The following is a 13,835-nucleotide window of genomic DNA, read 5'->3' on the forward strand; positions in this document are numbered from 1 at the left end:
AGAGAGAGAACAGTGGTAAGGTGCTTGCCTTGTGTGTGGGTGACCCGGGTTTGGTCCTCGGCTGCCCGCCTTTTGATGTAGTGTTTGCTGTTAGGGTCACATATGTGGCCACAGGCTCCCAGGGGGTTGGCGTTCCTTCAGCGGTGCTGCTTGCACATGTGTGCTCTGCCCCAGGCCGCCTTCTCATGGAGGCCCACACAAGTTCCAGTTGTGGCCACTGCCTTGCTCACACAGTGCTGCCCGTGTCTCACCAGGAGCCATGCTTCTGCTGGGGGGTTGGCACACCCTTTGTATAGTGAGGAAGAAATAGAAGCCCAGCCTTTTTTTGTTTTTGTTTTTTTGCTTTTTTGGTCACACCCGGCGATGCACAGGGGTTACTCCTGGCTTTGCACTCAGGAATTACTCCTGGCGGTGCTCAGGGGACCATATGGGATGCTGGGATTCGAACCCCGGGTGGCCGCATGCAAGGCAAATGCCCTACCCACTATGCTATCGCTCCAGCTCCAGCCCTGGCACACCCTTTGAACTGCCCTGCTCGAGCACACGGGCCTAGGGTGCAGCCGCCAGTTGCTCGCAGTGCTGGGGGTGGGTCACAGGGGGTAGGGCTGGTGACCACATGCTGTGGGCAGGAGCTCCAAAGCCCTGGGCTGCCGTTCCCTGGGCCAGTGCATGATTTAGGGAATGGCCATTTAGAAACTGACCAGTGCCGTGGAACAGTGGGTAGGGCGCTTGCCTTGCACAAGCCCCCTCCACTTCTGCGCCCCCCCCCAGCCCCCATTTCAATTCCCGAGCACTGCCAGGAGTGGGGATCCCTAAGTGCAGAGCCAGGAGTGAGCCCTGAGCACTGCCAGGTGTGTCCCCCCACCACCCCACCCCAAAGTAAAATTATTATTATTATTATTGCTTTTTGGATCACACCTGGCGATGCACAGGGGTTACTCCTGGTTCTGCTCTCAGGAATTACCCCAGTGGTGCTCAGGGGACCATATGGGATGCTGGGAATTGAACCCGGGTCGGCCGCGTGCAAGGCAAACGCTCTACCCGCTGTGCTATCACTCCAGCCCCGAAATAAAATTATTTTTAAACAGACCAGGTGGCCACACAGCAAAGGCTGACTTAAAAGCCTTTTCTGATCAGGAAAGTTCTGCATCGGCTTTTCCGCTGGCTCATGTCTGACACATTTGTCTCCCTCGTCCCAAGTACTTGCAGAACTAACTTGCGTGGCCCTTGTGGTGCTGCCACAGGCCCGGGATATGCAGGTGCGCAGCTTTGGCCTAGGTGGCCTCGTGGGACAGGCGGAAGCGTGACTCCTGTGTGACCACCCGAGTGGTGCTCTGTGTAGCCAGTGCTGCGTGGGCAGAAGCCACGTGCAGAGAAGTGCTTTCAACAGCCTGCTAGCCACTGTGGGTTTTATGGCACTTTGGAGTGGGTAAAATGAAGGTATTTGTGTTGTTAATGTTTTTATTGCACATAATATCACATCACCACTCACAAAGGGAAGCTGCAGGAGATACCAAGGAGAAATGGTCAGAAATAATCCAGCAGTAGAAGGTTTTGTTTTGTTGATGGTGCTTTTTACTTTTATTTTTTTGTTTTGGGGCCACACCTACTCTGCACTTAGGGATCCTGGCTCTGTGTTCAGGAATCATTCTGGGGGGGTCTTCGAGGGCCAATATGGGGGCAGGCCCACGTGCAAGGCAAGAAAGAGCCTTTTATCTCTCTCTCTTTTTTTTTTTTTTTTGCTTTTTGGGTCACACCCAGAAATGCACGGGGCTTACTCCTGGCTTTGCACTCAGGAATTACCCCTGGTGGTGCTCAGGGGATCATATGGGATGCTGGGAATCGAACCTGGGTCGGCCTCGTGCAAGGCAAACGCCCTACCCGCTGTACTCCTCCAGCCCTTATCTGTAGCCTGGTAGAAGGCTTTAATTTATCTTTCTCAGTTTGCCATAAAGCAGGTGAACACAAGATAATTAGGACTAGAAAAGATGTAAGTAACATGTTGTATAGTAAATCTGATATGTACAAACTCTGAACATGAAGGACACATACTCTTTAATATCCATAGGAAAATCTTAAGAATTGACCGTGTTAGACTACCAGAAAGATCTTCATAAAATTTAAACAATAGGTATAGAAAATAGTAGCTTTCTTTTGTTGCCCATGAATTAAAGAGTAGAAATTTAAAACAAAGACAAAAACAATGTCAGGGCTGAAGAGATAGCACAGCAACTGAGGCACTTGCTGTGAGTGCCTCACTCGAAATTGAAGTTGTGTACATTCAACCTGAATGTAATTCCTGGCACACGGCCCTGCCAGGTGTGATCCCTGCAGGCAGAGCTAGGAGAGAGCCCTGAGCACCACTGGGTAGGGCCCAAGCCCCAACTCCCAACCTTCCCCTAACGAAAAAGAAAACAAATGTCATTTGGATATTGAAAGAATGTTTTGTTTTGTTTGGGGCCACACTAGGAACTACTCAGGGGTCACTTTCAGCTGAATGCAGGGTTGCTTCTGGCTGGAGAGCCTAGATATGAAATGTGGGGCACGCACACCATGTACCCCAGCACTTTGAGCCGTTTCTCTGGATCACAGCTAAAAAATTATTATTATTATTATTATTATTATTATTATTATTATTATTTTGGTTTTTGGGTCATACCTGGCGATGTACAGGGGTTACTCCTGGCTCTTCATTCAGGAATTACTCCTGGTGGTGCTCAGGGGACCATATGGGATGCTGGGAATCGAACCCAGGTTGGCCACTGCAAGGCAAATGCCCTACCCGCTGTGCGATCGCTCCAGCCCCACACAGCTAAAAAATTTTAAGCAACTCTTAGCTCTAAGGGAGATTTAGACTGAAGCTATAGAATATATAGAAAATAATCATAGGGGAGACAGCATATGTCTGTGGGATATAGTGAAAGCAGTATTTAGTAAGCATTTTATAGGATTATACAAAATATTAGGAATAAAATTTTAATAGATCAAAAAGGTGGAAGTAAGAAAACCACTCAAATTAGAAAAAGGAGTAAAACTGAAAGTAGAGGAAAAGAGACAAAAGTGAAAATTACTTAAGAACTGGAAAAATAGAACTCTAATAAATGGAAGGGTTAGTTGTCTGGGCAGAAGAACAGCTGTCAGTTTGATAAGCACTTTAAGTAGATTACCTAACTTGCTTAGGGTGGAGAGAGCAAGCATAAATAATCTGGATGCAGAAAAAATAATAGGATTATAAGGGGGGGCCTATACGCAGCTGAGTGCAAATTGAAATGGGAAACACATTCATTTTTTAAATATAATTTACTAAAACTGACTGTAGAGGAGAGAAATCCTAGCTATTGGTGGGGGGCAGGGCTGGTGGGGCGGGGACTAGTAATTGTCACTGCAGAAAGAAGGAAACACACTTGTATTCTCTACTTAAGACTCTTAATGTTAGCACCGCCACCCCCCCCTTTTTTTTGTCTGTCTAGAGCCTATTCCTGGCACTGTGCTCAGGAATGATAGTGCCAGAGATTTGAACCAGGTTAGCCTTCTGTAAGGCACGCACCTTACCTACTATGCCATCTGCACCACCAGCGTGATGCAAAGTGTTTTAGACACAGAGGATCAGGAAAAGAACCAAGTAGCTCACCAAAAGAGTCATAGATCATGACCAAATGGAGTTTACAAAAATAAGGAAACCTTGATGTTGGAAAGTCATTGATTTAGCATGCTAATATATTTATGAAATCTATATATATATAAAAACCCTATATATGTATCCTTTTGTTAGATGTTGAGACATTTGTTAAAACTTATTTATTCTAGATTCTAAAAAGAATCCTCCTGGGGTTGGAGCAATAGTACAGTGGGTAGGGTGCTTGCCTTACATGCTCCTGACGAGGGTTTGATTCTCAGCATCACGTATGATTCCCCAGACCAGGAGTGGTCCCAGATAACAGAGTCAGGAGCAAGCCTGAGCACCATCGGGTATGCCCCAAACAAAACAAAAAGGCAAAAACAGAAATAAATAAAGGTATACTTCTGTGACTTTACTCAGATCTGGACAGCTGTTACCTCAATCTCATGTTTTCTTGTGGGGTGGGCCCCATTGGGTGATGCTCAGGGGTCATTCCTGGCTCTACGCTCGGGAATTACTCCTGGCGGTGCTTGAGGGATGTGGATATGTGGATGGCAGGCATTGAACCTGGGTTGGCCACATGCAAGGCAAGTGCCCTACCCGCTGTGCTGTCACTCCTGCCCACACAGTCTAATTTTAGAACATTTTTATCATCCCTAAAGGAACCCTGGATCTGTTAGCAGACATTTTTCTGCTCATCCCTTCCCTTGTGAAAAGTCAGTTGGTGGTAGATGTGTGTGTTTGGGCTCTCAGCTCTGCTTCACTCATCTAGGTCTAGTGTCAAGTCAGCAACACTTAACCTGATTATTTTAGCTTTGTCTAAGTTTAAATAGGTAATTCTAAATCCTGCAACTTTGTTGTTTGTTTTATTTTCCTGGTAATTTTGCCTATTAAAGGTCCATATGTATTTTGGGATTAGTGTATCAGTCTACAAAAAAGATTAAAAAAATCACTTGATAGGATCTACAAATATGTAGATCAATTGAGAAGTATTGCCATTATAACAACAGTATCTTTTGACTGACATACAATCAAAAAATGGATTTCTTTCCATTTATCTAGCTCTTTAATTCATTCTATGTTTGGTAGTTTCCAGAGTCTTTTAGTTTCTTTGTTAAAATTTATTCATAATTTAAATTATTTTTGGTGCTATTATAAGTGGAAAAACTTTTCTTAATTTAATTTTGGATTTCTCATTCCTAGTATAGAAATACATCTTTATATATAGATTTTATCTCTTGCAACATTTTTTTTTCTCTTGCAACATTTAAAAAAATGTTATTTTAACATTGTGGTTTATGAAGTGGTTCATGGTAGAGTTGTTTCAGGCATTCAGCTTTCCGGCACCAATCCCACCTCCAGTGTCACCTCTCCACTGTTGTCACCTCTTTCACACCCACCCCTGAATCCTGCCCTCTTGGCAGGAACAAAATAGTTCGTTTGAAATTGCTTATTACTGTCACTGTCACTGTCATCCCATTGCTCATCAATTTGCTCGAGCGGGAACCAGTAACGTCTCCATTGTGAGACTTGTTGTTACTGTTTTTGGCATATCGGATATGCCAGGGGTAGCTTGCCAGACTCTGCCTTGTAGGCGGGATACTCTCGGTAGCTTGTCAGGCTCTCTGAGAGGGGCAGAGGAATCGAATCTGGGTCGGCCGTGTGCAAGGCAAACACTTTAGCCGCTGTGCTATCGCCCCAGCCCATTTGCTTATTACACACACAAAAAAAAAGTAAGTGGAATTATTCAAAAATTTTTTTCAAAATTACTCTAGTAAAAAGGCTTGTGAAAATGGTTATATTTCACAGTGAAAAATAACATATAACCATATGTTATTAAAGTCATTGCCTGAAGAGTCACTGAGCTACTCCTTGCTGTTGAGCCTTCTGCATTACTGTTTTGCTTATTGAGCGTAGGGGGCGTCTCTGCTACTCACCCATCTGATTGCAGTGCTCCTACTGGGTGGTCAGTATTGTGGGTGTGGAGATGTTGTGGCTGTGTGTAAGGCTGTGTGCTCCAGGACCTCCAGATCTTAGAACTGGGGGAGTTTTCTGTCCACTTCCCCTCTCTGAGGGGGCCCCAGAGTTCCCAGCCCCCAAACCAGTATGAACCTGGGAGTTTCTTTGACTTGGCTTCCCTCCGGGGCTTTGCTGTCGAGCAGGGAAGTTGGGCCATTGGCAAGGAGGTAGCTTCTGAGTAAACCGAGACAGCTTCTGGAGCTGCAGCCTGACAACCCCTGAGGGAGCCCTCGAGTTTTCAGCCTGAAGAGACCCTCGTCCCTGTGAGTTTCGTCAGCTTGGCTTGACAGCTCTTCTGAGATCAGTCGTGAATCTGGGCCATTAGCACGGTGTCCGCTATTGCCTGTGGGTATCTTTCAGTCTTTTTGTTTGTTTGCTTGTGTGTTTCTGTGGGGCTAGAGCATAGCACAGTGGCAGGGCGTTTGCCTGCATGAGGCCAGCCAACCGGGGTTCGATTCCTCACCCTTCTCGGAGAGCCCGGCAAGCTACTGAGAGTATCTCACCCACACGGAAGAGCCTGGCAAGCTCCCTGTGGCGTATTCAGTATGCCAAAAACAGTAACAAGTCTCACAATGGAGACGTTATTGGTGCCCGCTCGAGCAAATCGACGAGCAACAGGATGACAGTGACAATGACAGTGTTTATGTGAGGGGGAGGGGAGTTATCTTGATTTGGGACCACACCCAGCAGTGCTGACTCTGGACTCAGGGATCACTTCTGGTGGATGTTGGTGGGGGGGACCATATGGGGTGCCAGGGTTCAAAACTGGGTTGGCTGTGTGCATGGCAAGTGCCCTATCTGCTGGACTATCACTCTGGCCCCCTTACAGTCTTGCTGAACTCATTAGTTATTTAGAGGAATTCTTTGGATAAACTGTATAAGATCATGTCATCTTGCAGATAAGAAATTACATTTTTTTTTGCTTTTTGGGTCACACCCGGCAATGCACAGGGGTTACTCCTGGCTCTGCACTCAGGAATCACTCCTGGCGGTGCTCAGGGGACCCTATGGGATGCTGGGAATCGAACCCGGGTCGACCGCATGCAAGGCAAATGTCCTACCCGCTGTGCTATCACTCCAGCCCCAAGAAGTTGCATTTTTTGTTCCAATCTGAATGCCTTTTATTTCTTCCTTGTTAGAAGAAACTTCCTTGTCCTTCCTAGAATGTTCAGAACAATATGAATAGGAGTGGTGAGCAGCTGTTCTTGTTTTGTTCAGTCTTTTTTATTGTCATGCATGCAGCACCTGTATGCTACCACTGAGCTACATCCCTGGCCCTGTGTGTAACCAAACCTAGGACATCACAGATGCAAGGCAGATGCTTCTCCACTGAACTAGACCCTAAAGGTTTACTAGTATTAAAGAATTTTACATTTAAAGTCCAAGAAAATGTTCAGTCTATAGTTTTTCTTGAACTATTTTGGCTAGCTTTGATATCAAGGCAATACTGATAGATCATGGCTTGAGTTGGAAAGTGTCCCCATTTTTTGAAAATGCGTATAAAGTTTTTTTTTAATTAACTTCTTCTTCCTTTCTTCTTCCCTCCCTCCATACTCCCTTTCTGCCTTCCTTTTTTCCATTATTTTTCGATTTTTATTTTTTATTGAACTAACATTGGTTTGCAAGAGTATGAATATTTTTGTTTTAGCAGTACTCTCTGACCACACTTTCCAACGTACCCATAGCCCTTCCCCACCTCCCACTGCACCCTGTCGACCCACCCACCTGGGTGACCTCAGTTTTGCTGTCAGGGTCCAAGGGTTTGTTTTCCCTGGACATGCCCTCCATTACTGTCCTCCTTTATATCCTTCATAGAAGTGACATCGTTTGTCACTTGTCTTTCTCCTGCTCATTTGCTTACCATGAACCCCTCGAGTGAAGCCCTCTGACATGTCTATGCTGGAATTTTCTAGTGCCTGGATCCTTGTCTCTGTTTCTTAAAGGACAGTTCAAATTGTGTGTGTGTGTGTGTGTGTGTGTGTGTGTGTGTGTGTTCTTGAGTTCATTTCTGTAGTTTGTGCCTTTGTAGGGCTGTCAGTTTGCCTGTTGCCTGGCTCACTGCTATGGTTGTCTGCAGTCTCCTCTTGCAGTTTTCTGTCAGGGCGGCAGCGACGTTTTCTCTTTCATTCCCCACCTCACTGACCTGAACCTTCTTTTCCCGGACAGTCTACGGGTTTGTGTGTTTTGTTGATCCCTGTTATCCTCTCACCTGCCTGGCGGCTGGGGACCCGTGGTGACGTCCCCTCAGTTCTGGAGGCTGGCTCTCAGGGGTCTTGTGGCGCCGAGGGCTGTGGGAGGCTCTGGACACCTTTGCCTGAGCACTGGTTCCGTTTACAAGGGCTCTGCCCGCATTACAGATTAGCTCCAAGAGGCCCCGCTTGCGCCTCTTGATCCTGTGGCGTTAGGATTTCAGTGGGTCAGACACACATGTTCAGCGTCTGACACCCACTGCAGCCAGTGGGGTCATAGCAGCCTCTCCCCTTTCTTTTTTTTTTTTTTTTTTGCTTTTTGGGTCACACCTGGCAATGCACAGGGGTTACTTCTGGCTCTGCACTCAGGAATTACCCCTGGCCGTGCTCAGGGGACCATATGGGTTGCTGGGAATTGAACCCGGGTCAACCGCGTGCAAGGCAAATAGGTAAATAGGCAAACACAGCCCTACCTGCTGTGCTATCACTCCAGCCCCAGCCTCTCCCCTTTCTTTCCCGATGTTGGCCATGTGTGTATTTTTCTTTAGCTGTGGGTGTGTAGCATATTGTGCATGTGTGTGTTTGTGTGTGCACCCACACGCATGGGCAGACACACACAATGGATGCGCGTGAGAGAAATCTCCATAAGACGGGAGTAGAGGGGCGAGTGGCAGGGAGCCTGCAGGGCCTGGCACGACTCGCAGACCACCTGCTCTGGGTGCCCTGGCATGGTATTGCCCCCTCGGAACAGGATTTCAACCTTGAGAAAGCTTGCCCCTCAGTCTGACGAAGTATCAGCTGCCTTGGGCTCTCTCTCTCCCAGAAGGTTTTTGTTGTTGTTTTGCTTGGGTTTGGGTTTGGGTTTGGAGGCCATCAGGGCCTCCTCCTGGCTCAGTACTCAGGGGCCACACTCCTGGGGGAGCAGGCAGTGCCGGGGATTGAGCCTGGGTTGGCCGCCTGCAAGCGCCCTCCCTGCTGTTGTCTCTCTGGCCATTGGAGATGTTTGACTCTGTTTCCGGGTTTTCTTCCTCGCCGTCGCCTGTTTACTTCCCTTTCCCCTTGCGGAGCAGTGGGTCCAGGACCAGAGGGGAGCCGGAGGTGTGAGGCTTGCCCCTGCGCCGCCCTCTGTGCGTTGGTAACCCTTTCCTTTCGGGCCTTTTGCAGAGCGACCTGTTGGCTGGGCCGAGTCCATCCTGGAGGAGGACATGTCCGTCCCTGAGCCCGTCTTCCCCAGGTATGCATCTCCCTTTCCCTGCGGCCTGAGGGGTGCCCTGGCTTGGGCACCCGAGATTGGTTCACGGCATGCTTTATCTCAATGCTCTTTTTCCCTGGTGACCGGGCCGGGGGGAGGCAAGAGTGACCCGCTGGCCAGGTTCTTGTCCATGGTGAGGACTCACTCACACGCCTAAGGAAACCCAGGGAGCGCGGCCTCCCGCAGAGCGTGCTGGCCAGGATCCCTTTCCCGGCGGCCAGGGGAGAGAGGATGGGTGCAGAGCGCCAGTCTCTAGCCTAATCTCAGCCTCCAGTTAGTGCTGGAGGGGATTTGCTGAGAGGAGTTATCTGGAATCACCCTCTAAAAATACTCCAGACGGCGGGGTGGGGAGCACTTTTGCCCAACCCCCATCCCCAGCACCGCCTGGCCCTCCCAGCACTGGCTGGAGTAGTCTAGGCCGCCCGCCAGCCACCACGTGGGCCCGCCCCTCCCCCCAACACTCCCGAATATTGGTCCCACGGCATCCACTGCTGACCACAGGAGAGAACTCCTGACTCCAAATCTGCCGAGGAAGCGAGCTTGGACGAAGCTCATTTCTGCGTGTTGCCTGACCTCTGCCCTCCTGTCCCCTAGGACTGTGGGCACCATCCAGCACTGTCTTCACCTGACCTCGGTGTATACCCATTTCCTGCCCCAGCATGGCCGCCCAGAGGTCACCACAATGCCCTTGGGCCTTGGAACAACAGTGGATTACATCTTCTTCTCCGCTGAGTCTTGTGAGAATGGGAACAGGACTGGTAAGCCTGGTGGGTGGGTGGGTGTTGGGCCCTGGGAACAGGTCTTTCAACCATGGCCTGGTGGCAGCTCCTGACCCAGACAGGGGCCGACTGTGTCCCCTCTGCATGGTCCCCGTGTCATTCTTCTCTTGGGCCATGTGCCTGCCTGGCTGTCTCTAACCTGAGGGTGCCTTTGTGTAGAGACGAACACAGAGCTGGGGAGTGCGGGGCTCTGCTTGCTGGCACCTGGCAGTGACGGCTTGGTTAGCGTGCAGGTGCTGGTCCCTGCCCCCGCCTGCCCGTCCCGCTCATCACAGTCTACAGCCCCTGGCCTTTGATTTTTTTTTTTTTGGTCACACCCGGCGATGCACAGGGGTTACTCTTGGCTCTGCACTCAGGAATTACTCCTGGCGGTGCTCGGGGGACCATATGGGATGCTGGGAATTGAACCTGGGTCAGCTGCATGCAAGGCAAACACCCTACCCACTGGGCTATCACTCCAGCCCCCAGCCCCTGGCCTTTGAAAGAATGGTTTTGTTTGTTTGTTGTTTTGTTTTTTGGCTTTTTGGGTCACACCCAGCGAGACACAGGGGTTCCTCCTGGCTCTGCACTCAGGAATCACTCCTGGAGGTTCTTGGGGGACCATATAGGATGCCGGGGATTGAACCCGGGTTGACTGCGTGCAGGGCAAACACTCTCCCCGCTGTACTATCGCTCCGGCCCCTGAATCGTTTTTAAGTTGTGTATGACCCGATCGCTTCTGCGAGAAAATGAAGCTTTATGGAGACACCCTGAATGTGCGGCTTCTCTCAGGGAACCCGAAGGCGCTGGCCCGCAGCGCCTGGGTGTATGCTCTCTGCTTGGCCCCCCACGGCCCCGGAGCTGCCCGGCTTCATTCCTCCTTGGGTGGTGGGGTGGCTGAGAGTGTGGTCTGGGGGTGGGGCCGCCCTCTCACCGCCCCCCCCCCCCCGGCTCCCCAGACCACAGGCTCTACCGGGACGGAACGCTCAAGCTCCTCGGCCGTCTCTCCCTCCTCTCCGAGGAGATCCTCTGGGCTGCCAACGGCCTACCCAACCCCTTCTGCTCCTCCGACCATCTCTGCCTGCTGGCCAGCTTCGGAATGGAGGTCACGGCGCCGTGACGGGACCCCCCCGGGGGAAGCGAGCCCACCGAGTCAGAGACTGGAAATCCCCTGCGCTTCTGGAGACTTAGAGCCGAGAAACTTATGTCCCGTTCCCCCCCACCCCCCACCCCCAACCCCTTGTTCCCTCCCCCCCTCCGGTTTAGGTTTGCTCCGGGCCTGTCCGCGTTCTCTGCCTGTGGTCCCTGCCCCGCCCCAGCCTCTTCCTTATCCTGTGCCGCGTCACTCGGTGGCCCCGGGAGAGGCAGAAGGGGGGCTTCCCCCTTCCTCCCATGTATCCAGCGCCCCCCCTTGATTGTTAATGACCAGGGTTGTGGGAGCTATTGATCTCATTGGTTGTTTGCTTTCAGGCTGTTTCTTGGTACCTTCTGACCCGACTTCCTCCCTGCCTCCTTGACTCCTGGGCCCCCCTCCCCCCATTGCCAGGCGCACGCTCACGGGAGGTCCTCTCGGGCCTGGACCAGCCTGTGTGGCCGTGCCCGCCTTACTCAAGGGCCTGGGGGAATGTCTGCAGCCAGGGCGGTGGCCGGGGGCCGGCCCTCCTCTCCATACCCTCTCTCCTAGGCACGCGTCATGCTGGCCAGGGCCGCGTCATTGTCTGGGCTCCGGGACCCAGTGGTCTTCGCAGCCGGGAGCAGCAGATCTGGGGACCCGCCTCCTGCTGTAGCAGCCCCCGAGCCTCTCACCCAGCACCCAGAGCCCCCCCACAAGGCCTGCAGGCTTCCCCTAGCCTCGTCCCTTTCCCAGACTTCCCAGAGAGACCACTCAGACGCCCTCCGTGGGACTCGGCGGGTGGGTGGGGTGGGGGGCTGGGGTGGAAGGGATCAGTTTAAAGCTTAGAGGCCTTCGAGAGCGGAGAGGCGGAAACTTCTGGCTGGCCGCTGGCTGTCCTGCCTCGCCAGACGCCGCCCGCAGCCTGCAGAGCTGGGATGGGGCGGCGCGCCGGGGCCTCGCCCTCTCTCCTCTCACACCACGAGTTTGCTGTGCCTTTCTCCTGCCCTGTTTGACTGTTTGCTGCCTCCTCCCCGCCCCCTCCCGCTTTTTCCAGGAAAGCCTGGAGGTTTGCTCAGGCCAGACCATCTCAGCAGAAAGGTGGCTTTGAGCAAAACTGGGGGTCCCAGGGTCGGGGGGTGCCTGAGGATGGGCTGCTGAGGGAGGCCTCTGCACCCCCTCTCCTAGCACGGGGCAGCTGCAGCCCATTCGGGGGGCCTCTGGCCCACAGTGTCATACCTGCATGCCTCGATCTCTCCTTGCTGGGGTGTGTCTGGGCCACTCCTCCCCACGCCCCCCCCAACTCAGGGTAGCTACCAGCCCTCGGGAGACCTGACTTACAGTTGCCCCACTCTGGGCTTCCAGGGGACTGAAGGGCTGGCCTCGAGGCTGCAGTGAGGCGAATGTTCCCTCCTTTGGAAGCCACAGACCCAGCCTGAATTCTGCTGCTGCATTCACGGTTACCAGCTTTCTCTGCCTAGGTTCTGGGGAACTGACCCATGCATGTCTGTTTTAAACACTGTTTCCTGGGCACGGGGCACGCGCCTGTCTGAGCCCCAGGCCTGTCTGTCCACGGCCCCACTGTTCACTGTTCTCCCCCAGCACCTCCTGAGACAGTTTCAGGACAGTGCCCTGTTGGTTGATAGGACGATGGCCCATTGCTGTTCTCTGCTCCCGAAACGCAGTTTACAACCAGCCGAGGACAGCAGAGGGCAGGAGTGAGAGAGCCAAGTTTTTTCCCTTGTTATTTGTTTCGGAAATGAAATGGGGGTTTTACATGGCCATTTAAACTCTCTTCCAAATAAAGGTTTACCTTTCCCCCCACCTGCCGATTATTTTATCAGGAGCCCGAGGGCCTGATGGAGAATGGGGTGGGGGAGGAGCTTCGGGGCGGGAGGGGTCTGGAGCCTTAGGCCAGGTGCAATGTGTGAATTCTGGGAGGACCGGGCTTGAGTGACGCCTGCTCCGACTTCCGACAGGGGGTTGCAGCCCTGTCTGCACCCTCTGTGGGCTGGGCTGCTTTCCTCCTTCTTCCATCTGCCGCCCCCAGGCCCTCCCGGAGTCCGCACTGCCTAGCAGGAGGGTCTGTGCCGGAAGTGGGAGAGACGTGTGTTTTCTCTGTTGAAGGGATGGCGGCCGCAGGCGGCAGGATGCATCTGCTGAGCCTCCTGCCAAGTGTCTATTTCTGATTCTCTCTGGTGCAGTCTGGAGCCAGGGCTGAGCGGGGCCATCTGTTGCTGGCAAGGTTGCACCTCCTTCCAGGCCTTGCTGTGCTGGCACGATTCGTCTTCCTCCAGGCTCCTCAGGCAAGGTGTCCCCCAAGCCCCAGAGTTCATGGGCAACCCGGAAAGCTCACCTGACAGACCCCTCATCTCTCAGGCTCTGAGAACCTGCTCTTGGGTTCTGTTGGAAATCCTCCTCCCCTATACACACACACACACACACACACACACACACACACACACAGAGGCATAAGCCAACCCTTCCATGCATTTCAGTTCATATACCAAGTTGAACAGAAATTAAATCCTCTCCCCTAGTAGGAATTTTCAGATGGAGAGAACTGTGTTTTCTGGGCCTTGGAAAAGCAGAAGAGGCTAGAATTCTGGTATTGGTGGGAAGGGGATAAGGGGAGAAGGGGGACTCCAGCCAGGCTGGACACTTGGCTCACGCGCAGGGAAGGTTCTGGAGCCCCTTGTGTGTGAGGTGTCTCCTCAGAGCCCCCTTTCCTGGCCCAGAGGATTCCTCCTGCCCCATCGCCTCTTCCCAGCCACTTCTGCTCCCAGCCGACACAGCTCCGCCCCTGCCACTCAGTGTGTCCAGCCAGTTGTCCCCTTCCTGTCAGACAGTGGGGAGACTCTGCTTTGTGTCTGGCCACCCAAGCCCC

At 52.1% G+C, this 13,835-nt stretch overlaps 1 protein-coding gene across 2 annotated transcripts in view; it reads left to right on the forward strand.

Annotated features, from left to right (window-relative positions):
• Positions 1-12,762, forward strand: part of ANGEL1 (angel homolog 1) — a 30,423-nt gene extending 17,661 nt beyond the window's left edge. For both annotated transcript variants that reach the window (XM_055131224.1, XM_055131225.1), the window contains exons 8-10: positions 8,992-9,061; positions 9,674-9,837; positions 10,797-12,762. In XM_055131224.1, the coding sequence (XP_054987199.1) occupies positions 8,992-9,061; positions 9,674-9,837; positions 10,797-10,957 (395 nt within the window). In that variant the 3' untranslated portion in view covers positions 10,958-12,762. The remainder of the gene's footprint in view (positions 1-8,991; positions 9,062-9,673; positions 9,838-10,796) is intronic.
• Positions 12,763-13,835: the final 1,073 nt, after the last annotated feature.

This window comes from Sorex araneus, chromosome 3 (assembly GCF_027595985.1).
Source record: "Sorex araneus isolate mSorAra2 chromosome 3, mSorAra2.pri, whole genome shotgun sequence".
NCBI lineage: Eukaryota > Metazoa > Chordata > Mammalia > Eulipotyphla > Soricidae > Sorex > Sorex araneus.